The sequence below is a fragment of the Thunnus thynnus genome, chromosome 20 (genome assembly GCF_963924715.1).
Source record: "Thunnus thynnus chromosome 20, fThuThy2.1, whole genome shotgun sequence".
Lineage (NCBI taxonomy): Eukaryota > Metazoa > Chordata > Actinopteri > Scombriformes > Scombridae > Thunnus > Thunnus thynnus.
Genome location: NC_089536.1, coordinates 11,960,413 through 11,985,686, shown reverse-complemented (window position 1 = coordinate 11,985,686; position 25,274 = coordinate 11,960,413). Strand labels below are relative to the sequence as shown.

The following is a 25,274-nucleotide window of genomic DNA, read 5'->3' as shown; positions in this document are numbered from 1 at the left end:
ATATTAAAAACATTTAGAGCATGTAAGACCCAATTCCCCAAAACTGGTATGAGGATTCCTTTCTGCCTGCTTTGTTAGGCCTCTTAAACACCTCCAAACATCTATGGTTGTAACTAATTACTGGACTTGCCTGTCTTATGTTTCTATATTCTGTTGGCTTCAAAGCTTGATACAAAATCTAATTTTGCCCCACAGCAACTGATGTTGAAACTTTAGCTACTCTGTCACCAGTTTGGATTGTTTCATAATAACTGATGGTACCTTATAAAAAATCCATCTCCAGGCGAATCTTTAAGTGCAGCGAGTTCTTCCACACAGTTCTGGACCTTGAATGTGATTGTTTCAGCCGGTTTTAACATTTCCAGGTAAGCCTCTTCTTTAGTTTTGTTCTTCATACTGATGCCGTTGTACTGTATGAAAACATCAATTACACAGCTGACAAAAGGACACTGAGCTAGGCTGCCAACACAGAATGACTCATCATATTCAGTAAAAGCAATCCAAACAATGCATAACAGTTATGAAGACACAGACAGTTATAAAGGAGGAGGTTGTACTTATAAAGTAGAAGCAGTTCTTGAACTTTGTGCACATGACCTTCTTAGCGAGTGACTAATAAACAGTGCAGATACCTCCAGTATCAAGTCTCCAGGCAGCAGGCCATCAGGACATTTAGCAGGGCTGTCATCCTCCAGACTCTCTACAAAGATGCCATACAAGTTTCCTCCACAGATCTGAACTCCCAGCTCCACATGGATCCTCTTTAACCTCACTAGTCGAGGCTCTGCAGCCCGGCGCAAACTTGAACCGGGAAGCCTGGAGAAAAACCTCAGTCATTCCCAACATATTGTCTCCCTACAGCATCATTTATTTTCTTTAGTAATGCAAAATGGTCACCAGCCAGTATTCACCATGAAGTAATTGTCACTGAATGTGAAATACGGTAATACACTGAACCTAAAAATCAATATCAGTGTTGCAGTCCAGTCCTACCTAAAGGAGCTGTGAGGGCTGGTGGCAGGAGTTGTCTGTTTGGACGGTGGTGTCATGGTGCCCTCATCCTGCTCACTAAGCGTATCGATGGTGGAGTGATTATCTGGGGTGGTAGCGCCACTGTCCTGGGGAGTTGGCTGGTTGCTGATGGACTCCATCCGAGAACTGAGGAGAACAGAAAAATCTTTGCTAAATTTCTTAAAATAAAAGCTAATGAGATTCAGAGACAATATCAATCTCAAAAACATAGATTATTCACTGTTTAAGCAGATTGTTACAGAGCATGCAAACATATTTTTAAAAAAAATGTTTCTTCTATGTTTAGTGTTTGTATTTGTTATTTCATCTCAGTTACATAAGCCACTCGTTTTGCCCTGTTTGTTGTTTGCACTGCAGTATGTTGATGTTTGGTTGTGTACTCATAATGTGTTGTTTGCTGAGAACACAGTGTTATGTGTTCATGTATTGACTGAATTTAGCATAACAAATCCATTCATTCTTTCACATTATACTGAAAATAACTCTGATAGACACTGAAGCTTCAGATTTCTTTGCCAGATTCATTTGATCTAAAATTCATGAGACCAATCTGTGTAAATTGTCGTTGTGGTGTTTGACTCTCCCTCTTACCCTGAACGAGAGTGGTTGCCCAGCTGAAACATGTGAGGATTATACTGAGCCAAAATGGTGACAGTGTCACATTGCTGCCCGATCACCAGCCGTGCCTGCTGCTCATTGGCATTCCGGAGGTTGATTCCATTAAACTGGAAAGAGCAGTGATTCATTAGAAACAGAAAGAAAGGAGATATATATATATACACACACACACACACACATATATACACACACAGCTATATATTTTAAAAGAAGTGCATTGGCTGCTGTACCTCGAGGAGTTGGTCTCCGTACTTTAAACGTGCTTGGTGTGCGATGCTGCCTGCTGTCACTTTGGACACGAACACTCCGCCGTTTTCTCCACTCACAATGGAAATCCCCAGTGGTTCTGCTCCTTTCTGCACTGTCACATTGCGTGGCTCCTCCAAGTACGGCCTTCAGAGGAAAAGAGGAACACGTTATTTAACTGTGATATTGTAACATCTGTGGGAAACCATGAAGACTTGCTGGAACTGCAACATGTGACTCTACAACGATATAAACTATAATACCAAATAAAATTCATAGGAGAAGCTGTTGCCTGCAATCTGATGTTTCAATGCAATGTAGCTCTCTGTATTTTGTTTCTCATCTGATTCCTTTACAGCAAAGATGCATTGCTAACCCATGAGAGGTCTCGACAATAACATATGGAAGCTGTGTGGAGTATGCCGAGTGCATTTCAGAGTCTCAAAGTCATGCAATCATACAAAATTCAACAGCATTCTGAATTAATAACAAGCAGAAAAAAGATGTCTTAAAGAGATACGTATCCATTACCTTTCATTATCAAGGCTATTAAACATTCAAACATTTAGTGCCACTGCTGCTAAGCAGGGCTAGAATATAACATATCTGCAGTGTGTACATGGAAAGTCTTCAGATCCTTGCTGTAATGATCTAGCGGTACAAATATTTCCCACAAGCAGCACAGGACAAACCTCAAGCTTCTTAAAGAGAAGAACTTGGGCTTAACTGCTATTGGAAGTCTGACAGAAGGAGGAGAGACAAATCTGAGAAAGAGATTGAGAGAAGAAAAAGGGGTGATCACCCAAACCAGGAGAGAAAGATTTCATGTTATAATGACCTACAACAGAGAGGAAAGAGGAAGAGAAAATGATAGATGGTGCATCAGTGTTCTAACAATATGAGATGGAGGCTCACAGCTTTGTTTACTGCTTTGCAAGCACTTCATCAAAATGAAACAGACAGAGGTACAGACAAATGGTGGAAAACATGTCGTGTTCTGCTGAATGATGGTAGTATAATGACCCAGACAAGGGGCTGGCCTACCCATCCTTCCGCCTGTCACCAACTGGAGCAGGGCTGACTGATATTCTGGGCTGGGTGGAAATGGAGCTCTGCGATTGGCTGCTTGTGAAAGACGATGTGTCCAGGTTGACAGGGGACATTGGAGGTGTTGGGCTGCTGCACTCCGAATGGGAAAGGGAGCCTAGAGTGACAAAAAAGAAAGGCATGAATTCAGACACGCCTTTTTTTTTTTAAAGCTGTAATAATGCAGCTAACAGACCGTGTTGCTGCTAGACTAATCAGTACCTCTGTCAGATCCAGTGGAGCGAGGATAACGAGTTGGGGGGATCTTAATGCGTTCTGCCCTAAACTGCGAAGTACTTAAGGAGCCTAAAAAAACACCACAAACAGAGGAATTTATTTAAAAAGAAGCCTGTTCACCCAAATTATGAGAAACAAAACAAAAACATTCTCACTTAACTATTGTTATCAAGCCATGCAGATACAAGGTTTCCTTCAGGAAACTGATCAGTGAACCTGGGGAGCTGTTTTTCCTGACATTGCGATAGGCTGCTCTGATTAATTACGTGAAGCAAATGTGGCCAATCACTCACTGTCATCTCCTAAGCTGAGTCAGGAGATGTCAATTTGCTAAATGACAGTCTAAACTCTCATTAAATATGCAGCCTCTGCTGTGCAATATACATTTATACCTCTGCTCTTTTTCTCTGATGGTAGATTCTATATTTTATAAGTGTAATACTGTAATTTCTTCTGACGTTTGTGAAGGCAGAAACAATGTCCTGGTTACTTACTACTGCCAAAGAAATAGTTCCTATAAAAACTTTTCACAGTAATGTCTGTGGACCATCCAGAGAAAATCAAACCATAACTATCTGCATGACTGGAGGTGAGACAAAAGTTGTTTTTTTGTAATTTGGATGAACTGACTTAACCATGAGGATATACAACAACAGATCATTTATGGGACATATTATACAAGTTATGATTTGCGTGAACTAGGACTCTATATGTACCCAGTCTGGTACTGGAGGGGAGGGAGTTGGTGCTGTGTGATGGTTGACTGCAGCTCGTCTCAGTCACCTCTCCAGTGCGTTTGTGGCTGAGGTCCAGACTGAGGTGACCTTGATGCTGGGGGCTAAAAGTGGAAAAAAAGGCCTCAGTAAGTCCCCTGGCAGTCAATTATTCAACCCAGAGCAAGATACAATTCGCCCCATGCCATCTGTTTTTTTGAGATCTGGGGCAAGGTTAACAATGTTTTTTTGTAAAATAAAATGCACCATCACTACATCACAGGATTTATTAAATCACTGTTGAATGTTCTAAAACAATACAAGGGCCGCAACTAATGACTAATACATTCACTATCAATTCATCTAAGAATTAATTATGTCTATAAAATATCATAAATATAGCAAAACATTTCTATCACAAGTTCCCAGAGTTCAAGGTGAAATTGCTTGTGTTGTCTGACCAACAGATCAAAACCCAAGGATATTCAATTTACAGTGATATTGAACAGACAGCAGCAGTAAAACCTCACATTTGAGAAGCTGGAAACAGAGAATGTTCTGTATTTTTGCTTGATGAAAAGTACTGATCAAATATCAAAACTGTTGTTTATTAATCAAATTGTTTCAACCCTAAATATATGATATTAAAAAGGTAAAAAATAAAAGTTGTTGATTACTTGCAGGAAGAGCTGGACCCACTTGTCACTAAACATATAGGCACAGGTGTACATAACAACATGAATGACGGCTAAAGGTCTTTCCGTCCTGGTTTCATGACTCACTGTCACACTGTCATGGTTTACTGGGACACTTTAACAGAACAGAGCCATGGTTAATATTAATCAGTAACACCTGTGCTTTTCCTACTATGACAAGTCAAACTGTCTGCTGTGAGAAAGACCTATTAGTGTGACCTATCAAGAATGCAGAGGGGCAGGAAAAGACTGCCAGATGTTTACACCTTGTGTGTGAATGTGTGTGGACGCCTGAACTGGGGGCTGGAGGGCAGTTGTTGGTCTGGATCTCATGGCTCCAGGCAGTGTAGACCGGGTTCCTCATCACAGCCGTCACAGCGGTACACGGGGCTAAACCTCGCTGTGCTGGGTCTAGAGGAACACAAAGGGCCAAAAACACAGATCATATCAGACTCAACACAGGCATAGTGATGAGAAATATTGAACGTCTCAACACTAGTGACAAAATTTACATGATGATTTATAAATCAGATCACAAGTACATCGAAAACCTCCCTACTTAAATGTCAAACAATTTTACAAATAAATATAACAACTTGTATTACATCTCAAGTGTAGAGACTCTTTTAATGTCATTTGATACAGAAATGCATGTTGCATTCAAATGCCGGTGGAAAACAGATTGACAACTCAGCAGGACATGCGAAACAGAACAGGTAAAGTTGTTTCTGATAACTTACGTGCTGTGATGCTGCTGTAGCTGGGGGGTGCAAAAGGCATGCTGTACCGATTAGTTCGCATAGGAGAGAAGCGTAACAAGTCCATTGGCTCAGGGGAGTGCTCGTCGTTAGAGAAACTCTGTACCTGGAAAAAGCAATCAAACATCTAATAAGAAAAAGGGCTGTGACCAACAATTGTTTTCCTTGTTTTTTCAATTACTGTAATCAATTTATAGTTACACAAAGATATTCATTCACAGAGAAAAGCAGATCATCAGAACCATCATATATATTTGGCAGTTTTGCTTGATAAATTACTAAAACTATTAATTAATTATGAAAGTGAAATAATGTTTTGTTTTGTCAACTAATCAGTTAATTGGAAAAGTGTTTAACCACTAAATTTAGAAACAGAAAACAGATGGCTTACTATAAACATGCACGTGTCAGAAAGCATGCCAGATCAGGTTAGGACATCATCTCAGTTACCTGCATTGGAACGGGAATGTGTAAAGGAGTCACATTTCGCCGTAGTGCCGGTGCTGATTTTGGCCTGTACCTCCTCTTTTCCTGCTCCTCTGCCCTGCGTCGACTCCCCTCTTCCTCCGCAGGTTTCTTGGCGCCTACCTTTGACTCTCCTGGAGGAGCATCGGTGTAGTAGAGCTTATTTCCTGCCTCTCCCTCTTCCTGTGGGCTTGTAGCTTGGGCCAGGGAGACTGGGGGAACGCTGGTGGCGATGGTCGAGTCTGATGCCGAGCTATTCTGCTGGCGATGCTTGAACCTGAACGAGTCGCTCCTGGCTGGAGGGGTGGGGGGTGTTGTGGTAGATTCAGACATTGAGCTCTGTGGTGAGTGTTTGGGCAACTGGGAAAGAGACATGTAGTCCAGTTTTGGAGGTGCCTCAGGTCTCCTGAAAACATTTCCGTCAAAGATGGACTTCCTCTGTTTGGGTTTGGGTTTTTTGAAGATGGAGAGCTGGAACTCTGGAACAGAAGCTCCCGCTATGACTTTTGGCCACGTGCCTCCGCTGGGTTTCACTGGTGAGCTCTGCCCTTGGTCCGCAGCGCTCTGCGGGGAGCTGCAGTCGGAGTGCACGGGGGTGAAGGTGAAGGGGCGACGGTGGAGCTCCTGCCTCCTGTAGCAAAAGTCTGGGTGGGGCTCTTGGGGACTGTGGGAGGAGGAGGAGGGGGTTCCTTGGTGAGAAAGGGAGCGGGAGTGTAGAGAGCTGTTGGAAAAGGGTTTGTGGTGGCAATGAATGCTGCCGCTGCTGCTGTCCAGAGAATCACCTGTATCCTTACACGCGTCATCGTCCCTGCCGCTCAAGTCACAGCTGCAAATGTCTGTTTGTGTGGAGCAGTTGTGCTTGGAGCAGTTGTGTTTAGAGTTCCTGCAGTTCCTGGCGTGGATCTCACAGGACTGGAGCCTAGAGGTCTTTTCCGAATCTCTCAAACTTTCAAATAAACTCTGGCCGGAGCAGCTCTGTGGGAGGAACTGTTGACAAAGGGAGGTGATCAAATACCTGTTGTTTTTTCAGTCTTATGGAATTAAAGCATACAGGAGCTACCTTTGCACCTTTCTACCATTAAAAAAAGTCTAAATATGTTCCTCACATTACTTATTATAAAAGTCTGCTGTTTTGTCTTTAAACATAATTTGTTGTTTCTCAAAATTGGATGGTTGAGTGAGTGAAGTGTTGACAATGAACACTAACTCAAAGACCAGCTAATTAGTAATATCAGCACTATAAATGATTTTTTTTACAATTTATTTTCATAGAGGCTGTTGAAGTTAAGATTTATAATGAACTACTATTACACACAGCATGATTAAAATGCTTGAAAATTATGTTTACATAATGTTCATGTTTAAATAAACCCATGTTTGAAAACTGCTTTAATAATATTTCACTGATTTTGAAAAGATTACAGGTTTAATGACACTTCCATACACGGTAAATTAATCTTCTCCCTGCAGTGGTACTTTTTTATGTGTGTCTGAGGACTTCACCTTCATGAGGGAGATGCTGAGAGAATCACGGCAGTTCCTCAATAGAGCTTCACATTCAGAGAGCAACTTGTTATCAAGTGTGATTCCGTTAATCTGTAGTGGACAAAAAATAAGATGAGAAAAACGTCTTTGCCTCCATACACACCATAGTATATTATGCATGTTACCCTCACCAAGTCATGTGTATGGGAATTACAGAGTTCACAAATTCATTCAGGACAATCATTTGGGACATTTAGATCCAAAATATGTTTACATGTGAAATATGTCCATACTGTATATGATTCTAACTTGGTTTTGAGTATGAAGTACATTACCACTGAAAAAGTGTGTAAACTAGTCAAAGATGTCTAAATTCATACTAAACAAACTTGATTTGATGAGCTGCTCATGGCTGAAAAAAATGAAAGTAATTGTGAACAGTGGTGACAAAGCTCCATTAACGCTGCAGTTGACTGCTCGTCTTGTATCGTTTCCTGTTAGTAAAAAATGGTAAAATACATAACTTTCTTGTATACAATGAAAAACAGTACAGTGAATATACACTGTATAATATAGTATTAGTATATAGTGTAGATTTGGGAACCAGCAACAGTGTTTTCCTTTATTTAAACACCACATTGTACAGTAGAGGGCACTAGAGGCCCATCAATAGCAGTGGCATGGTCTTAAATGAGCATCATTACTTTCCAAATAACTTAAACAAAATCTTGCCAGCATACTCACAGCTAACAGTCTATCCCCGATAGTAAGAGCACCGTCTCTGACAGCTGGACTGCCTGGAGCCAACGTGGCAACAAACACTCCACTTTCCAGGCCTATGCCACAGTCTGAGAGGTAAGATGGAAAAAGAATGAATTCTATACAAATCTATACAGTTCAATAATCTTAAAACGTGTAATTTGCTGTATTTTTTAATGTTAGTAGTAAAGTTTATTTCTCGATGGAGCTGACCTTGGTGTCCAGCGAGGTTTATCTGGATGGGAGTGATGACGCGTCCTCCTAGTGACTTCCTTCTGCGAACCACCATATTGATCACTCCTTCTCCGCTCAGCACTGCTTTGATCACCTGCTTCCTATCCTTGTTGGTCAGGTCTACATCGTTAATTTTCAACAACCAATCATTCACCCTGCGAAGAGAGAACAGTGAGTGTCTTTAAAATCGAAATTTATCACAGAAAACAACTGATGAGGAAAAAAGAAGTGGGACATTTACCTTAATCTTCCTTCAGCAATACTTCCTTTATCCACCTTACTGACAAATATGCCACAATCTCCTGGTAAATAAGGATCATTTACCCCTTCAGCAATATCAAACCCAAGTGCTTTCAAATCCATGTCCTGAAATAAGACATTAAAATTAATATCATTGCAGTTTGCACATTAAGTAGTTTATTGAATATACATCTGAAAAAATGATTCATGGTGGTTCTTACTCTGTGCTTCTCAAATTCTACAACTTCCGTCTCCCATTCGATTGAGTCCGTGTCGATGGCCGAATCGTGTGAACTGTGAGCCATTAGCTGACGAAACCTTGCTTCCTTTTCTAATTGGTCCTCCATCTTTTCTCTGTAGGAAACATGAAATGTGTAGTTCTTAAATAAATACAAGTCACCTTTAGGTGGAATTTGAACTTTTCTCAGTCGGTGTATTAATTCCTCCCCTGGATGGCACAAAAGATCTGATATGAAATCTACATTCTGGATCCCCAAACGAGAGGAGCGCAGACCATCAAATGAGTGGAACTTCACAAATAATATTCAAGTTTTAGACCTAGAAATAGTGCAAAAAATGGTATAACCCTGGCAAGAAGTGAACAAAAAGTGTGGAGTAATTACTTACTTCAGTTCTTTGAGCTCCCGTGCAGCATCATTCTTCTGCTTCCTCATGTCATCCAGATTCCTTAAAGCGTCTGCCAGATCACTCACAGCTCTGTCCCTCTCTCGCCTCAGGTTGTCACATAGCGTGCTGAAAGATGCACACAAGGTATCACAAGATGTAAACAAATCTATTTTAGTTCAAGTAAACATATTATATAAGAAAGACATCATCTTTTGTGTTCATGTGATTTGTATTTGTGGCCTCACCGTATACTTTCTCTCTCTGCCACTATCTTGTCCCTCTCCTGAAAGGCCCAGTCTCGTCGACACTTTGCTACCTCGGCCTCTTGCAGGGCCTCCTTCAGCTCCTGAGAGATGGCTTCGTACTGCTTCCTCAGCATCTCGATCTCCTTGTTGGCTCGTTCTTTATCCAGAGTGGCAGAGTCTTGTTGCTGGAGGAGTAGCAGGGCATGTTAGTTGATTGTTGTCCGAGTAGGAGTGTAGAAAGGATGTAGGCATTACATATACATATAGAACAGTAGACAGATTTTGAAGAACTTGGCTTTATTTGACCATTCAACAGATTTATGAGACTTTTTTTCTCTGTAATAATTATTTTTACTCCACCACATGTATGAGACACCTGATGCAGTGGTAAGACCAAAAAACATAGCCTAGTCGTTTATCTCAGTGATACCCCTGCATTGACATAGCAGGGGTGCTGATGTAGAAGTCTCTGGCAATGTAAGTCCTGCAATGTAATGTCATCCAGCAACACAGTGCATTGGCCAATCAAATACCTACAAGTGCAAAATCCTACTTTATATCATGAGTATCATTAATTTTTCTTTTTGCCTCACAAGTGTAGTCCATTACCATTTTCCAGAGATGTAAAATCTTGTCTCATAGTGTTATAAGCAGCTGTGTAGTGTTAAGGTATGTAAAGCTTTCAAACCAAGTGATGCATTGCTCAAACTGGATCTCCGGGATTGTATTTAATTTTCACACCTGTACATGTAGACACACCCACACTAATGCATCTCCTTATATAGCAGGGATATTTTTGCTCTGAATGCTTTACTACATGCCTTTAAGTAAAAAAAAAAAAAAAAAAAAAAAAAAGGATCTTCATATAGTACATGGTGAGAGAAAAACCTCAACATAACTTACTTTAAGATTCCATTTTTCATTATGTTTAACCATAAACTATGTCTCAATTAAACTGTAGTTGCTATAAACTAGAAAGCAACATGATGTCATGTAAAAGTATTTAAATGAGTAACATTAATAGATTGGATTGAGTGATGTGGTTGAAGTGTGTCAGATATAATACAGTAAATGTGAGTCTCACAGTCTGCTGGTGTATCTGTAGCGCATGCTCTCTTTCTCGCTCTAAATAAATGTACAGCAGAGAGACTGTCAAGTGTAGTGAGAGTATTAATTAAGTCCATGGCTAAATTAATTCCATTAGACTTTACTGTTCTGTTGTTCAGCTTAATTATCCATCTCTGAAGCAGTGCAGTTTTCTTGTGCACTTCAAAGTCAGAGAGAGCCTTTTCACAGTAATTACTGGTAATTTCCTAATGCAGGAATCTCAGGACTTTCAGTGCAATTAATCTGGCAATCAGACTGAAACATAGTGTGATAGCTGATACAAACGTTTCTCCAAAAAAAAAAAAAAATCAATGTGTGGAAACCTGCCAGCTGCTGAAAAAAAACATTTACTACTACTATATGAGATGGGATGAAGGGATTATTGTCAGAAGAATAAATCAATCCCTGCATTTGTAATGATAAATCTCCCGTCTGTCTGGTTACCTGTCTGGCTTGGTAATACTCTCGCAGCAGCTGGTCCCTTTGGATGATGGCCTCTGTCCTCTCTTTGCGGGCAACGTCCCTCTCCTCACGCACCGTCTCGATGTCCTTGCAGGCCTGGCTCAGCTCTTTCTGGGCCTCGGCCTTGTCCTTCACCTCGTGGCAGTAATTCTCCAGCAGCTCGTTTTTTTCACAGATCGCCCGGTCCCTGTCCACAAGTGCTGAGGCCAGCTCCTTCATATCACAAAAACATAAAACCACTGAGTGATAGAGATCAAACCTGAATAAATACTCATAACTGTCTGAATTTTCTGTTCCACTGCAATATATAAAGTTTAAAGCATTTTCATTTTGTATGATTTCTCCTACTTATCTGTGCCTACTTCTTTGGTTTCTTTTGCAGCTGTAACACTAGAATTTCTCTTAGGGGGATCAATAAAATGTTTTCTCATGTCATCTCATAGAACAAAAAGGTGCTACTAACAACAAATGTCCCATTAAGTGAAGAACTGAGGATTATAAAGACTTGTGGAGAGTAATTTCCCTTGAGTAAATAGTCGTGACAGTGTACAATCATTATAGAGACAGTACACAGAGGGGTTAATCAGTTACATGATGTTTTGGTTATTTGCTTATGATGTGTAATTAAAGGCCAGCAGGCCTAATTTTATTTTTGGATTTTAGGGATGTTTGAGACACCATTGTTTTCAGGCCAGGTGAAACTGATAAAAAGCTAGGTGGAGCCCAGAATAGGCTTGACAACAGGAGGAGTTATGAATAGTATATGAAACGATGTCTGATTTTGCATTAGCTTTTTCATCCTGAGATTGAAAGCCTCGGTTCGCTCTGTTTTCCACTTGATATGCAGTAAACCTATTCACATTGATCTCTGTCAGTTTCAAGTGTGTTTTTTGAGTCTGAATATATCTGAGTCATTTTGAGTTTTATAAAATGTTGTGGGAGACCTGAAGATTTATTGGCACATCAGAAGATTTTCCACGTCAGACTTCTTACAACATCATTTTTACTTATCATGGCCAGTTAAAAAGAAACATCAATTTCCAGTTTTCTTTCTTGACTGGTTGACTCATCTGGCCTTTTAACACCAATGATGACACGATTACTTTTTGGCTAGCCTAAATAAGTTCTGGGTGTTGCCTAGATTAATGATCATAGCGGCAGTAACCAGCTTAACCACAGTAGATTACAGATATTATGCAATAAGTCAGTTTTAATGAACAGGTTTACTAGTATTATTTTCCATGAAATGTAGCCTTGTTAATTTGAATCAATAAGCATGTATTTCATGTGTTTTTCAAATATGAGCGAACAATCGAAACAGAACAGTTTTCTTTGTTTGGGACTAAAGGAGCTCCTGTTTCAGCCCTTACCTGTCGAAGAGCCTCTAGCTCCTCATTGGCCACCCTCCTCTCTGAGGAAGTGTTCTTCAACTTGGCCTCTGCCACCTCCAGCCCGGTCTGAAGCCTGTCCACCTCTTTGATCACCTGGTCCCGCTCACTCATGATCAGGCGGTACTCGTTGATCACAGAGTCCCGCTCCTCCTTGTACTTCTCACAGTCCTTTACCGCTTTGAGCTGCTGGGTCTTGAGTCGCGTCGCTTCCGACTGCAGCCGATCCATCTCTCGCTGCAACTCCTTGTTCTGGGCTGCGGCCTTGGACAGTTCTTGCTGTGTGTTGTCAAATCTGTACCAGATAGGGAATGTGTTGGGTTTTACAGCTCTTTACAAATTTGCAGATGAATATTTTCTGTGTTGTGTTAAAAAGGCAAAACATATAAGAACACAAGACAAGCAAAAACAGCAAGTGACCAAGCCTGCAGTCTCCGCATCATAAAGGAAAAGTTAAAATGGGAAAGCATCTGCCCATCTGCAAAGCTTCATCTGCCTTGGATTAAGAATGTTTTAAGCACTTGGTCATGTGCAGATCTGACCTTGGCATTAAACTCAAGTACTGAGTTTGTAGCAAAGTTTGCTGCTGTTAATCATTAGGCTTTTTTTTTTTTTTTTTTTACAGCTGCCAAGTATGTGTCTTCAGCTTCTAGTGCTGCTGGTTTTGTACGTCAGATGTTTCCGGTCTAACCTTCTTATAGATGAAGAGTACTGCTGCTGATAGAGGATGGCAGCGTCCCTCTGCTTCAGCAGCATGTCCAGCTGTTTCTGAAGCCGATGGTTCTCCTCCTCAGTCTGGTCCAGGCGACTCAGGTCTGCGTTGTGTCCGGCCGTCTTCTCGTTGTAGCGCTTTCTCAGAGCTTCATAGTCACTCTTCATGGCCTCCAATTTGTCCACGGCTGTGTCATATAGCTTGTTGAGGACATCAGATGACCCCTCTCTCATCACCTAGAAATTACATCATTTAGGTGCCGTATTAATTTAGAGGCACACAATTGGACAACTTGTATCATATATCATAGTGCGTTTACAATAGGAAAATAGGGACACTGCCAAATAATGTAATGGACTGAATGTTTCAGCATTATTATATAAAAATGAGGTTTTGTCATTCAGGAGTATTCATTTCCACTTACATCTACAGTTCAGGTTATTCTAATGTACAGTATCAGGCAAACGTTTGGACACACCTTCCCATTCACTAGAATGAGAAAGTATGTACAAAAGTTTGACTGATGCTGCAAATAACTGAGTCTTAAATATAAGTTAACAGTGTCCTGGCATAGGAAAGTAAGCAATCAACTAAAGATTTAGGCCATCCACTGTGTGCTGAGGTAGCAGGCCAGAGCAAGGCTTTAATTGACAAACTTTTGTTTTCAGAAGTTGGTGGCAACTCTGTTTCTTAGTGCTAGAGATAAAATTAACAAAACATTAAGTAATAAAGAGAAAAGCTGAGTGGCCCGGTAGCCAAATGGTTAGTGTGCAGACGACATAACCACAACATCCACAGTTTGATTCTAATTGAGGACCTTTGTTGCATATCATGACCCCTTTCTCTACCTTAATTTCCTGTCTGCCTCTACACCAGCAACTCTACAATAAATAGAGGAGAGAGAGAAAAGCTTCTAGCTTCATGCTGTATGTACATTAACTTGCATACCACTAAAGGACGCTTTCAGATATAACCCATTTGGTGTGACTGCTCATTTGGTTTGGTTAGTTTAGGCTGTTGTGATCACTGTCATCTGAACTCAGGTATGGCCCAAGCTTGAAAAGCAAACTCTGATGTAGTTTGTTTGTACTGTCAATGTAAACTGGAGCTACTACAGGACTGTGGCACTGATACGGTACAAGACACTTTCACTTGTTCACTTTCTATCTGTCTGTCATTATTTATGACTCTTGGTTTATTTATAAGTCGGCGTGAACACAAAGCTGATTCACGTTGAAAGGCAACATTGTATCATTTGGTCAAGACCAGGGTACACGTATCCTTTTAACTAGTTAATTATTATAGCATATGATTCAAATCATGGACTGAGTGCCAAAAAACTAAAAGGACAAACCAGGACAAGTTTCACATAAGAGGAAATAAGTAGTTTGTCACCGGCATCCAACAACTTTGATGTCAGTCCAAAGATCAACTGTGGACTGACATCACTGAGCTGATTTGATTCCTAATTTGACTGACGCTGAACAGTATTTTACCTAATGGTGACATGAGCTCTGGAGACAATGAGGCATACATCCTTGTCCCTCTTATCAAAAGAGCCATATAAGACGCTACTCTTCGTTATGTAAGATAATGCAGACATTTAATGATCTGACCTTCTGACTCTAGCGAGGCTGAAAATGTATCAGACAGAGCAAAAGTAAAGACATAGGTTAAGTCATTCGTCTAATTCAAAAGAATTTCTTTGATCGATGCAAGACATGGAAAGACCAAACTGTCTGACCCGATTTCTCTGAACGATGTCATCCTCCTTTAAGTAATGGTCACCGAGAGAGAAATAAATTGATTTCTGTCTCAAATGTCAAGATCCAAATGATTGCATCTCAAGGGCATCCTGAAATGGAAACGAGTGTCTGAGTACTAGTGTGTGCAAACAGTATGCGTCTTTGTATCTTTGTGTATGCATTTGTATTCACATCTGTAGATGTGTGAGCCTAAATGTAGGTGGGATCGCCAGTTGCGCAAGTACCTGCTGGTGCAGCATCCTCATGTCGGTCACTTCTCTCTGGTCGTCGTCGTGTAGCCTCCTCAGCTCCTCGCAGGCCTGCTTCACGTGGTTGTGCTCCCTGACCAGCTGGATGTTGTCTTGTCTCACCGCCTCCAGCTCCTCTTTCAGCTGGGTGTGCTCGCTCGCCAGGCGGCTGTGTAGCGTACTGAGGAGATACCACAGCAAGTACCATCTGACTTTGAGCGCTGCCAGTCATGCTTAAAAATCAGCTTTATAGCGCTTGTAGTCATACAAAAATATAATTGATCTGACTAAGAAGAATTTAATATGTAGTCAAAGCCTGATACAACTTTTTTCTCTGTGCCACAGAGCTCCAGAAGTTATTAAAATACATCTCTAAGTCACATTGTTACACATTGTGCTTTCTTACTATATGATGAACATGGTCACTGTAGTCTGTTCTGAATTGATCCCACATACACCGTCCTGCACCCATGAATACTTACTAGATGTGTATTAATCCATTGCTGAAAATTGCTGCAGCAATTAATCAATTAGTTGCCACCTAGCAACTAATGCCTCAGTCATTTGAAGAGAAAAATTTCAAATTTCTCAAAATCACAAGAAGAAAATGTCTGAATTCTCTGATTGCACCTTCTCTAATGTGAAAATTCTCTGGTTTCTTCAGTCCTCTATGATAAAAAACGGAATATGGATCGTATGTTTTGGTCTATTCATGGGATTTGACAACAACCAAAATATCTAATGATGCCAGCCTTATCCTCTCAAACTATTTTATGAACTTTCTTGCACTCCCTGATATACAGTACTTAGGTACTGTGGAGCAAAATAATTGCATGGTAATTCTTTAAAGCCTTGAGTGTGATAATTGGTCTCAATATCACACTCAAGGCTCTTCATGCTACTTATAAGATGCAAATTAGTTTTGTGTTGATCTTAACAGCAAAACACCATCTTATGTAATGCTGATTAACTTGTAACTGTACAAACACAAATTACTAAGAGGACCAACAAAATCCTCCATGATTACCGAGTGCTAATGCTAGCCTATGTGTTAAGTGACTTATTGATCTATTCATCGATCTGGAATGAATGTGATTTAAATGGCTTCCCATTCACAGAGGATGATGTTTAGTGTGAATGGAAAAGTGCAGAGACAGACAGGACAGTAATAAATAAAGACTTTCTCTGATGTGCAAACATAGCCCAGAAGGAGAGGCTTAAACATGGCAATAATCCTTCATCTGTCTGTTTGCATTGGGGCCAGATGTTGGTTCCCTACACTTTGGAGACAGTATGGCATCATTAAATCACACAAATGGACCAGCCTCCCCTTCACGTCAACTCGGCGCAGCTTATTTCATAGGAAAACAAATGCTCTGTTCATAGCATTATCCTCATGGCACAGATGCCGTGCCATGCACACGGGGTTCAGATGATGATTACAGAGCATGCTTTGGCATGAACTCTTTAAGAAGGGTATTACTTATAGAGAAGTAATTCAGTCTCTGGTCTCAACATTTGGTTTAAAAAGACGACTCAGGGTTTATTCAGTTAAGAAGACAATACAAACAGTCTTTTTTTTTTTTTAAACAATCACAAAGATGAAATTAAATTGATGAGGGGCTGCAAGGATTTTTTCAGGGCTTAACTCATCAGCGTCTGGACTGGTATAAAAGCTTCATCCCTATTACTCTCACAAAAATAAAATCTGTTCTGGTGCAATCTGCTGTGAATATGTCAGAGGAAGAACTGAATACCAGCTAAAACCCTGGAGGCTGGGGCTAGTATACATACAGCATAAATGCACTGTCTGTTAAAAAATTTACAAAAGAACCTGTAGGAGGCTTTCTACTCACTGATAGAAGTCTGCTTTCTTCACAGCCTCCTCGCACCTCTTCAGGGTGGTGCTGTGCTGGTTCTGCAGGGACTGCAGGTCTGCCATCGCCTTCATGCACTGCAGCTTCAGACGCTCGTAGTCATGACCTGCTTTTGAGTTAGGTCTGTTTCACAAAAGAGGGAAAGAACAAAGACAACATTGCAATGCATCAAAATCAAGTTTTAAGATGCCACATGGGAGGATGACAGAAGCAACAGCCAGATGAACATCATACAAACTTGGTGCTTGAGAGTTGAGCGTATTTCAAAACAATTTCGCATCACCGAAGACCTTCGCTCACTTGTTTTTTGGGGTTTTTTTGTTGCTTTTAAAAGCTGAACAAGGCAAAATGCCTCTATTCACAGAGTGTAAGTACACACAGGATCACTACGCCTTTCAGTCAATGTTTGTTTTGGAAAACAGGCAGTTAGGTGCATGAGATCAGAACAGTACCTGCAGTCATCGAAGGTGGTTCCGGGTGAAGAGAGCGCCAGACGTTTGCGTAGTTCGTCCCGCTCACGGGTCACATGTCGGAGCTGGAACAGAACGGTCTCCATCTTCTCTTGCACCTGGTGGCTGTCCATGTGGGCGGGTGGAGGGGAGGAGGCTTGACCAGGCGTACCTGTGTGAGTTAGCATGTCACTGGTGGCATGTGCTGTTCACAGAGCTCAAACGATGGGGGCGTCAGTGCGGCTTCCATCTATTTCTTGAAAATGCCCACTTAAGGGCAAGTGTATAGCTCATGTGTACTTAATAAAACTCTGTAGTCCATGTTTTTCCAACTTTTTACTGAAAACTTGCAAACTCAAATGACAAAATGAAAACTTGAACTCACAAAGTTCAACAGTCAAATCTAATTAGGAAGCAAAGACTAAACTTACATGGTATGAATATAAACTAATCAGAGGCAAGAGCTCTTTGTGGTGGCTGCTAGTCCAAACATCTACATGTATTTAGTTAACAAGGAACGACCTTAATCATCATCTTACTGTATCACTTTTATTATTGTTGGCATTTCTGCAACCTAAATCAGTTTAATATTCTACCTCATTTATCTACCTCGCTGTTGTACTCATTAACCTCGGTGCTTGTGAATATATCACACAGAAATTCCCCTACTGATAAAAGTTCGGTTTCTCTCTCGCTCAGACAATGACTAAATGAAACAGGTCTATGAGTGTGTTTGTGTGTGTGTGTGTGTGTGTGTGTGTTGAGAGTTTCTAAATCCTTGTCACATCTGTGTAATCACATGCATGTGCTCAGAGTCTAAACAGGGAGCGACCAGAGTTATAAAACAGTGGTCGGTCCCTTAGAACGCTCATTGTTTTTTTTCCAGGAAGATAACGTTTTTTTTCTTCGACATTACTACACCTGACACTTGCGTACCGCCATGAGCGCCACACTCACCTAAGCTGCTGAGAGAGCTGCTGCTTTCGGAGTCCGACGGCATGGTGGACAAGACGCTGTAAGTGGACCCTGTGAGGTGAACAAAACATTAAAGTCAGCTCCGAGTGTACTCGACCATGTCTGCATTATAGTCAGATGATTATCTCCAGCATTGTATGGTACATCAAGGCTCTGCGTCTTGGGTTACATTCAGGGGCCTTTACTGAAAAAAGGCCAGCTGGAGGCATAATAAGGTGGGACTTTCCCCAACTTGGGATGACGGGCCTGTGGGCTGACAGCAGAGTGTGGCTAATTATCAGTTGGGCAGGGAGCTTGAATACTGACTAGCCAGGGCCCCAAAGAGGCTGCAGCCTCAGAGCTTCTCCTTTTATCTCCTCTGACAACATCACACAGTCCCCCCTGTGAAAGCCCCTTCTTTTATAGCCTACAGTGATTCACAATTAACTGTACAGAAAAGCAGCCCGATTACAACACTGTAAGCATTATGGAGAAGATCATGTTATTTGAAAAACCAACGTGAAAGTAATTCTTGAAGAGAATCCAAAAGCCTAAAATTAACAATTGTGTTCATCATTAGTAAATCTGTTAAAATGAATAATCAATTAAAAGACAATATGTGTAGGAGTTTTATGTGGTTATAGTATCTTTTGTATTATTCCGAGTCATACATTTTTGTTTGTAGAAACATTAGACGACCACAGTGAAAATTGGTGTAATCTAGGGGTAGCGGCATGCATTGCTGTCTGCCACAGTGTCTTGTTTCATCCTACTAGAGGCCGCCAAAGTCAGAACCGAGGATAAGCCAACAATGGCTTCCTGCATATATATCATGCGTACAGTCTGTCGGCAGAAATGTCAAAGATATGATGAGGTCAATTAGAAACAGCGTAGAGCTGCAACTAAGGATTGTTTTCATTTTTGATTAATCTGCAGAGTATTCTTTCAATTAATCGTTTTTTCTATAAAATGATTCCAAGGAAATAAGGAAATAATTGGTATTTTGCTTGAAAAGTTAACAGCTAATCAATTATTAAAATAGTATAGATTAATTTTCTGTGAATCGACTAGTTGATTAATCATTTCAGCTCCAAGACAGTGTCAAACAGTTTGTTCACTGGAGAGCACTGACAAGTTATTAATATACACACAAGTTATTCTTCAACTTCAAAATGTCCCGGACATATCAAATAAGGATCCTTGTCACAAATGTCTGTTAAGTGGTCATGTAAAAAAATGACGATTGACCAATGTATCATTAACAGATTTATTACAATCTCAAATATTGATATCAGCCTCAAAAATCTTCTATTGATTGGACAATAATCTGAAATTTAAAAAGCATATACAAAGTGGATATAATCATTGAATCCATAAAGTGTCATAAAACCTTTTGAAAAAATTACCAATTTGATATCTTGTCCAAATAACAGTCCAAAACCCAAAAATAATCAATTTGAAAATTATGTAAAACAAGAAGCAGGTGGAATATTTGGCATTTTTGCTTGACTTAAAAAATTAATACATTATCAAAATTGTTGTTGATTCATGTTTTGTTGGTTAAATTGTTTCAACAACACTCCCTGCTGTGAATCCAATAAGCACCTACACATATTTCAACCTGAAGGTTTGTCAGAAAAAAGGATTTTTTTTTTAAATGATGCTCTAGATGTTTAACAGGCTCCACAAGCCTTGATCAAACAGCCAGCAGTGCATACTCACAGAGATCTAACTTGGCTGTGGGGCGAGCAGCTTAAGGTTTGGTTAAATCAGCAACTTCTACCCCTGATGTAAAGTCTAGCACTCGACTCGGTGCAAGAGCATGACAAACGATTCTATTTACCCACGTCCCAGTACTCTAAATCAATCCCTGGCTGGCTGAGTTCCCACTAGCTAAAGGAGACTATGAGTTTGATTAAGACTGGAAGGAACCCAGCTAACGTGGCTCACCCCTCTTTTTCCCAGCAAAGGACTGAAAGAAAAAAAAAAGAAAAGACTGATGTGCCTCAGGAACCGTGGCATCCCATGGATCAAGCTCTCTTTGTTCTCGTTCTAGCTTAAGTTTCCCATGACTCTGTTTGAGCTGAGAGTGTCTCAATGGGCAAGGTTCACTGTGTCATAGCCCACTCACTTTTCTGCTCTGTGGAAGTCATGTGACCTGGACCTTGCTGCGGTCTGACCCCCACCAATCAAGTATCTCATTTAGGTTGATCTCTTTTCTACAGTCACAGCCACTTGGTGCTCTTTGGAACTTTTTTTGAACTGACCTACAGTACTAGTCTAAAGTTTGAACACACTTTCTTATTCAAGGGAACGGGAAGGTGTCCAAACTTTAGACTGGTACTGTACCTAAAATGTTCACGAACACAAGACTTAAACAGGGGGAAACTGTCTATTGTCGTAAAGATTTAGGCTACACTGGAACAATATTTCTCTAAAAGCTGAAAACGGGAGCACCACACTCTGAATATTGTGCCCTTTCCATGAAAACAGGCACATATTCTTACTCAGATCTGACAGCTCTAATAAGTTAAATATCATTTGGATGTAAAGGTTCAAACATATTTTATATTGCATCTATAAAGGTCATTTTTCTTTTCTCATTTATTGATTGAACTGCTCCAGAAAATTGCCCTTGATGACAGATTAGAGTCTTGACCATTTGGCTTCTTAAGTTTACAGTTAAGTAGGGAACATGATTCAACTTAACCATTTAAGCCAAAATTCAAACTACAGCAAAGATCGAATTTGTGAAGTCTATTATTATCTTGATTAATCAATTAGTCATTTGCTCTATAAAATGTCAGAAAATTGTGAAAAATGACGATCACCGATTCCCAAAGCCCAACCTTCAATGTCTTGTTTTGTCCCGAGCAACAGCCAACAACTCAAATACATACAGTTTTCTGAGTGTAGATAAATTAAAATTAGCTAATAAAAAGCTAAGACCAATGCATTCTGCCTCTTTCGCTCTCCACACGGACTGTTTACCTGCATGCAACCAAAGCCCGCTCAAATGTGATTGGTCAATAGGACTACTAATGCTTCCAATACCAAAATCTTGTCCCGTTGCTCACAGATTCTGCATTCATATGCAGATATCTCTTTATAGAGATTAGTAAGCCAGTGATTTTATCCCATTACATCAGTGCTTTTGTGAGATGTCAAAATATTTCCAGTGAAAAAGTTAGCTAAGTATTTCACAACAGCGGAGTATGGAGAGCATGACTAACCATGTTAAATGGTGTCTTTTTTCCATCATAAAAAAGGTACATATACTAACATACTGTATGTTTATGAGACAAATTACAAATTTTATCTGAGATCAAGTCTTAAATTCAGTTTTTTTCTTGTACAAAAAAGCAACGATTGAAATCTACAACTAAATAAAGCATAATGACGCTCAATGATAAGTACAAAACAGCCAAAAACTGTTTTTATTTTTGCAATAAAATGCTTGTTCCATTTATCTCATGTTCATGGTAATTGCTGAAGTTCATTGGAAGAATTCTTTAATTTCTCTCTCCCTATTAAAATCAAGAATGAAGGAAATAATAGCATAGCAACATTGTGTATTTTACTCTCCTACTAACAAAACGCCCAGTCTTATTTTGCAGTGACACAGCACAAACAAGAACACGTCAGCCATGACACACACCCTTAAGAGATGCTGCCGTCTTATTATTGTTTAACAGAAGGTGAGAGCAATCTGTAAACAAAAGGTCTCTGCTGTCAAGCCCTGAAGCTATGGTTATATAAAACTAAAGAATATCTTTGTTTATTAAAAAACAAACATCCTCCAGGACGTACACCTTTCTAAAGTGCTGTATATGCATGCATCATAATCACATCACAGTGAAATTCTTGCTTCATTTAGCATCTCTGCTGTTGTTTTACTAACATTGTTTTGAGCGCAGAAATGAAGTACCTCTCTGACCCTCTGGGATTTTGGGTGACTTGGGAGTATGATAACGCTGCTAAGGGTGCGTATTATCTAGAAACTTTGGTCTGTAACAAGTTACTCTTTTCCTTGGGAAAGGCCCTTCTTTTGGCGGTGCAGTGGAGGAACCTGTCTGCCCAGTAGCAAAAAGCAGCTCAGCCCATTTGTGTCCTGTGTGACTACCAACAGGGACATGTTCATGTATATACCTCCCTTCAGCAGCAGAAAGCATATCAGTGCTCAGCTTTTAGACTTGGTGCACGATTGTGAAATGCAGCGCAAAATTGAAAAAGCTTAGAAAAATGGACTCACTCTGCAGCTCCAGTTCTCTCATAAATAATGAGAAGAGAATAAATGCATAATTGAGACCTCAACCAGTCAGCTCAGAGTATGACACGATAGTAGAGAGTGAACAAAGTTGACGAGCAATGCAAATATTTCTCTTGAAATGCAAAAGGTGCAGTAGAGGTGTTGAGCAAGGGCCATGTACCAGTGTGCAGACATTACTTCTGATGAATATTGTTTACCGTATACATAATACATATGAATGAAGGATTTAGTGCTCAAAGCAATACTGAAAAGTTGGGATAAAAAAAATCATGACTGGATTGGTTTATGCAGACTTTGATGATGAATTTATTAGCATCATAAAAGCAGCCATAGTATTTATGTAGCTTTAGGATTTAGATGTGAGGAAGAAAAACATATTTAGGGGTACTCATCACAGGGTGGGAGAAGGCGGTGCATTATTGTGAGCAAGCAACACAAAATTAGCCTCATATTACACTGAATGCACAGCAGATATGTAGAGCTGCAGCGATTAATCAATTAGTCAAACATCAGAGAATCAATCAGCAGCTATTTTGATAATCAAATAATCGTTTGCCATTTCTTAAAAGAAATATGTTGCCATTTGATAACATTTTAACATGTTCAATTTGCTGGCTGCAGCTTATCAAATGTGAGAATCTGAAGCTTCTTTATGTGATACATAGCTAAACTGAATATTGTTGGATTTTGGACTGTTGATCAGACAAAACAAAACATTTGAAGATGTCATATTTGGCTGGAAGAAATCGTAACAGACATTTTATGGACAGAATGATTCATCAGTAAAGAAAATAATCAGCAGATAATGAAAATATTTTTTTTTTTTTTTTTTGCCTGAGAGATATGTGACATTTTATCAAGCAGCTGTTTGTTTTCATGTGAGAAACAAAAATCACTGCTGTCAAGTTCAATTAGACGAGAGTGAAATAATAAAGCATGTCTTGTGTTAAAACAATAAATCTATCAATAAATCAATGTGTAATATAGTTATTTCTCAGTGTACTGCTGGACGCTGCTCTGTAGTAGTTCTGTGTATTTTACAAAGGATGTATGGCTTATGTGGACTATGTCTTGGATTGCTTTTTTCTTCTAAGTGTGTTGTTTTAATTATTAAGTTTTTATGCACACACTGCAAACCAGTAATAAAATTAATCTAACTGTAGCACTGAAAACAAGGTGATGGCACAGCACCAAACCCCCTTTATGTTACAATACAATAAGATTAAAAGATGCACAGTTGCTTTAAGACACAAATGAAACACATCACTCTAAAGTAAGTCACTACCCCTTTTGTGCATTAACACACATTTAATTCTTTACTCAGTCATTTGACTTTGACAGTGGGTTATTGATTTACACACACACACACACACACACACACACACACACACACACACACACACACACACACAACTTCAGGCAGCCCTGCCTGTCACTGCATTGATTGTTTTGGTCTTTTTAGGTCCATTAAATACTTTCACAAAAGGCTAACAGGCTGTGCTTTTAGTGACATGGCAAAGGAAACAAGCACAGTAGTGAGAGTGTAGGCTAAATAAGCATCAGGTCACATGATTGTGCAGCCCTCTCTCTCCCTCTCTTTCTCTTTATTACTTGCCCAAAGGAAAAGTCATGCCCTTCATCAAGTTGTCATATGGTCAATACCCCTAATGTTAGTTAGATAGATCATTGTCAGAGCAAGATCGAAAACAAGTTGGATCATAATCAAAATACAGGACACTAACCACACTATGCATCACTGTAATAAGCTTCCATCTACTTTTATACATGCATGTTGCCCTTTCTCTCCAGCACTACGATGCATGTCTCCGTAATTATCAAGCAATAAACAATCGGGTTTTCTTCTCACCAGTTGTATGATCCACTGGTCCGATGCCATCCAGCAGCACAGAGTGCAGGTGAGGGTGCGTCTTCTCCAGAGCCGTGCAAAACTCTGCGAAATGGTCCCTGTCCTTACTTATCAGTATCTTCAAGAGAAGGTCCACTTTTTCCGAGTTGGAGGAGCAGTTGTGCCCCAGCTCGTAGCGTTCAGACTGGCTGAGGGTCCCGCAGTGAGCCAAAACATCCACGACTTGGCCCGCATCTGTTATCGACTCCACCAAGTTCTGGTAACATTTCTCCAGTAACTCTTTATGTTTGGGCTCCATCTCCTCCTCCTCCTCCTCCTCCTCCTCCTCCTCGCTCCCCTGCTCCCCTTTTCGGCTTAACGAAACCAGTTTCGGGACAAATCCAGCTTCTTAATCTTTCTGGTTAGTTAAACTTCACTTCGGACTATTTTCGCGAGTAAACGAAACTATCTCGCTCGGCCCAGTTGGGACGGTTCTCAACCCGAATTGGAGGATACACAAGAAGTAGCCATATTTGTTGCCCAAGGCTGTTGACTGCACGAAGATGACAACACATTTTCCCAACCGCCGCTCCGTCCTTCCCGAGAGAAAAAAAAGAAGAAAGACGTCTCTGCCTCTTTAAGCTCCGCTCTGCATACGCTGCGAAGACACTGTCGTCCCGAAATCAAGTTCTTTCGACATGTTGGAAAGTGTAAAAACTCTTCAGGAGCTCTCTCTGTGTGGCTACAAACTCCGCCATGTCTCACCGTGCGAGCAG

General features: G+C 40.3%; 1 protein-coding gene across 3 annotated transcripts in view; it reads right to left on the bottom strand.

Annotated features, from left to right (window-relative positions):
- LOC137172559 (disks large homolog 5-like) overlaps positions 1-25,274 on the bottom strand; it is a 33,061-nt gene extending 7,787 nt beyond the window's left edge. Inside the window, exons 1-27 of one of the 3 annotated variants that reach the window (XM_067577063.1) lie at positions 24,520-25,274; positions 18,386-18,454; positions 17,432-17,600; positions 16,959-17,102; positions 15,100-15,283; positions 13,089-13,345; positions 12,380-12,692; positions 10,992-11,222; positions 9,441-9,625; positions 9,196-9,321; positions 8,790-8,922; positions 8,570-8,694; positions 8,308-8,483; positions 8,080-8,183; positions 7,354-7,446; positions 5,836-6,837; positions 5,368-5,491; positions 4,894-5,038; positions 3,936-4,057; positions 3,205-3,288; positions 2,941-3,100; positions 2,589-2,660; positions 1,881-2,043; positions 1,624-1,757; positions 994-1,158; positions 633-816; positions 262-410 (exon numbers count right to left, since the gene is read on the bottom strand). In XM_067577063.1, coding sequence (XP_067433164.1) covers positions 262-410; positions 633-816; positions 994-1,158; positions 1,624-1,757; positions 1,881-2,043; positions 2,589-2,660; positions 2,941-3,100; positions 3,205-3,288; positions 3,936-4,057; positions 4,894-5,038; positions 5,368-5,491; positions 5,836-6,837; positions 7,354-7,446; positions 8,080-8,183; positions 8,308-8,483; positions 8,570-8,694; positions 8,790-8,922; positions 9,196-9,321; positions 9,441-9,625; positions 10,992-11,222; positions 12,380-12,692; positions 13,089-13,345; positions 15,100-15,283; positions 16,959-17,102; positions 17,432-17,600; positions 18,386-18,454; positions 24,520-24,817 — 5,111 coding nt within the window. In that variant the 5' untranslated portion in view covers positions 24,818-25,274. The remainder of the gene's footprint in view (positions 1-261; positions 411-632; positions 817-993; positions 1,159-1,623; positions 1,758-1,880; positions 2,044-2,588; positions 2,661-2,940; positions 3,101-3,204; positions 3,289-3,935; positions 4,058-4,893; positions 5,039-5,367; positions 5,492-5,835; positions 6,838-7,353; positions 7,447-8,079; positions 8,184-8,307; positions 8,484-8,569; positions 8,695-8,789; positions 8,923-9,195; positions 9,322-9,440; positions 9,626-10,991; positions 11,223-12,379; positions 12,693-13,088; positions 13,346-15,099; positions 15,284-16,958; positions 17,103-17,431; positions 17,601-18,385; positions 18,455-24,519) is intronic. The other 2 variants (XM_067577065.1, XM_067577066.1) reach the window with 2 other exon arrangements.